The 2,775-nt window shown below is 36.1% G+C and overlaps 1 protein-coding gene across 1 annotated transcript in view; it reads left to right on the top strand.

Moving 5' to 3' along the window:
• Nucleotides 1-1,533, top strand: part of LOC139697701 (thymidine phosphorylase-like) — a 41,132-nt gene extending 39,599 nt beyond the window's left edge. The window contains exons 8-9 of the mRNA XM_071596524.1: nt 698-922; nt 1,119-1,533. Of these exons, the coding sequence (XP_071452625.1) occupies nt 698-922; nt 1,119-1,405 (512 nt within the window). The 3' untranslated portion in view covers nt 1,406-1,533. The remainder of the gene's footprint in view (nt 1-697; nt 923-1,118) is intronic.
• The last annotated feature ends 1,242 nt before the right edge of the window (nt 1,534-2,775 follow it).

Raw genomic sequence — 2,775 nt, 5'->3', positions numbered from 1 at the left:
AGTGGATTTTTTTATCGATTATGTATTGGAAGGGTATAGGGTAAATGTGATGAAAAGGGTGCATCGTTGAGGAGCTAGATTTGTAAAATGTTGTTATGATAAACTTAATAGCATATCCAAAATATTAGAGCAGCTAGGCTGAGAATCACTCGTGGAGGGAAGGTTAAGTTAATTCCCAATTCTTTAATCATTTAATGAGTTTAAGATAACCATTTGTTGCTATTTCTATTGTTTAAGCCTTCAAAATGAACACTTTGATTATGCTAGGGTGTCATTAACATGGGTACGGGTTTTATTGAACTGCCCTTGTACAGACAACTAGTGGTAAATAAAGAATTTTCTAATTGGCAAAGGTGCATGATTATGACCTAAATGACCTGGGCAAAGTACATGAATATGTTCATTGTGGGCAAAATGATAACATGCAATATATGCATAATTCTCCGAGCCTTCATGTCCCCTGTTTCTGTTATAGATGGACGTATGAGGTTCTTAAAATTAAAAAAAATTGCTGACACTTGAGCCATTACTCTTTTTTTACATTCTTTCCATAATCATAATTTTTAATAATATATCAACTTTCTTTTAATTATAATAAAATCACCATTTATCCAAACAAAATCTAGCTTATTTTTCAATTTGAAAGCTTATTCACATCTTGCAGTTGATGTTTCAATTAACAAAATTATTATTTCAGGAGCTCATTTACTGAAAACCTGCGCAAAGGTAAAGTCCGTGGAGGATGGAAGACTCCTGATAAAAAACTCACTTCATGATGGCTCTGCACTTCAGCATTTTTGCACCATGTTAACAAGTCAAGGTGTAGATGCCAATATTGCCTCTAAGGTCTGCGCTGATCCATGGTCAGTCTTGCCTTTAGTTCCAAGAGGCCAAGTGACTACTTTAAAGGCAGAAAAATCAGGTTAGTATGTGCATGGGGAGATAGTATCCATATATGCTAGAAGTATTATGAAATGATAACCTCGACATTGAGAAAGACAATGATAAATAAAGTAAGAATTCGCTCACTTTATTTATCACCAGATATTTTTGGGTTTTATAAATACATCAAGCACATTAATATCTATACTATTTTTGTTATTTTTTTAAAAATCCAGGTATAGTTGTGAGCCTGGATGGTTTGACTATTGGAAAAACCTGCCGAGATTTGGGTGCTGGACGCATGGTATTCTCACAGAATATAGATCCACGTGTTGGTGTTCGACTTCTCGTGAAGGAAGGACACAGACTGGAAATTGGGGCACCATGGATGGAAGTACATCACTCAAGTCCAGTTATACCAGAAGCAGTGCGCCAAAAACTCCAGGGAGCAATTAAAATTGATGAAAACAAATCAAATTTTGCAGTAAATTCTTGTATAATAAAGGTATTATCATGCTCATAAAGATAAAATTTATAAATATATAAAACATTGACCCTTCATATTTGTTGTAATAAATACAATTGACTTTTTGAATCCAGTAATAGAATATTGTATATACGAGTATACCTGATATAAGACATTAGTATTTTCACATAGAAATGGGAAATAAATTTTTTTTCCTTCAAAAATTAGCAACTGAGATACATTACCTAGAATTAATGTAAGTCGTCCGACTAATTAACTAAGTAGTCATGCCCAGATGTCAATGCCTAGGATTCCCAATCTAGGAACTGGTACCAAGTACTAGTATCAAGTTTACATGACATCACACCGGTGACCATATACAGGTATGATAAGGCAAGTGAAATGTGTAGTGAAAAGTTTCCTAATAAGAGAGATACCCAGGCAGTAAGTTCCGATGGATTATTGAGAAGAAGCATGATTACACTCGAGAACAATTTCTCATAGTATTTGCTCATCGGGCATGTAACTGTTAGGGCACTAGGTGACAATAGACACATGTGATATGACAGAAGGCAACAGGGTCACTATTCCAGGTTTTGTAGATGCCGCCTGTGATTCAAGCCAAATGCTAACTGTTAACTGTTTGATTGTCCTAGTTGCCTCCTCGTAACCGCTGGCCGGTATGAAAATCGAGGTCTGAACTGTAGGGGGATAGTCGAATTGTTCTCTGCCATAGGTCATGAAGAAATTTTGCACCAAATCTTCATATACCAAAGATGTTAGCCCACTTCTTCGTCATCGTGTGGATGTTCGTAACCTTCGTTAAAAATTCAAACCTCTCTAAATACCATTTAGCCTTTCAATACATGTTCTACAGAAGCATCACAAATTTGGCGGCAAATTTAGAGTTTTTTACCTTAAAAGAACTAGTCACAGCCTACATTTCACACACGGTCGCGTCTCGATTTTCTTAAAAGTTTTATACACACACCGTGATGAGTATGCGCTATTGAAAGTCTTAAAATGGCGTCATTGACTAGTCAACAAATTAACAAACTCGGTAGAACGTGATTACAGCAAGGAAGCTGCAATATGTGAAAACGGAATTTCCTTTCTGGATATTCTCAGTAGATGTCGTTCGATGATAGCAGAAGTTTTAATTGGCCAGATCTATTCCTTCTTCGAATCACCCTTGCGAGGACAATCAGGGAGTTGTTAACAAAAACCTGGAGGCTCAGTGAGAACATGATGTTCACTCAGGCTCTATAGTAAGTGATTGATACCGCCGTTCAATCTCTATTTTAAGGGGCGGTGATAAATTGGAGTGTATTTGATAACTACTAAAGATAACATAGTTGAACTCATCAACAAAATATACGATATAGTAAACTGGGAGATCTACGTATATAAGAGTCATGGAAGTGCAT

This window comes from Hetaerina americana, unplaced genomic scaffold, assembly GCF_022747635.1.
Source record: "Hetaerina americana unplaced genomic scaffold, ioHetAmer1.1.p SCAF_8, whole genome shotgun sequence".
Classification (NCBI taxonomy): Eukaryota; Metazoa; Arthropoda; class Insecta; order Odonata; family Calopterygidae; genus Hetaerina; species Hetaerina americana.
This window is presented reverse-complemented; position numbering and strand designations above follow the sequence as displayed.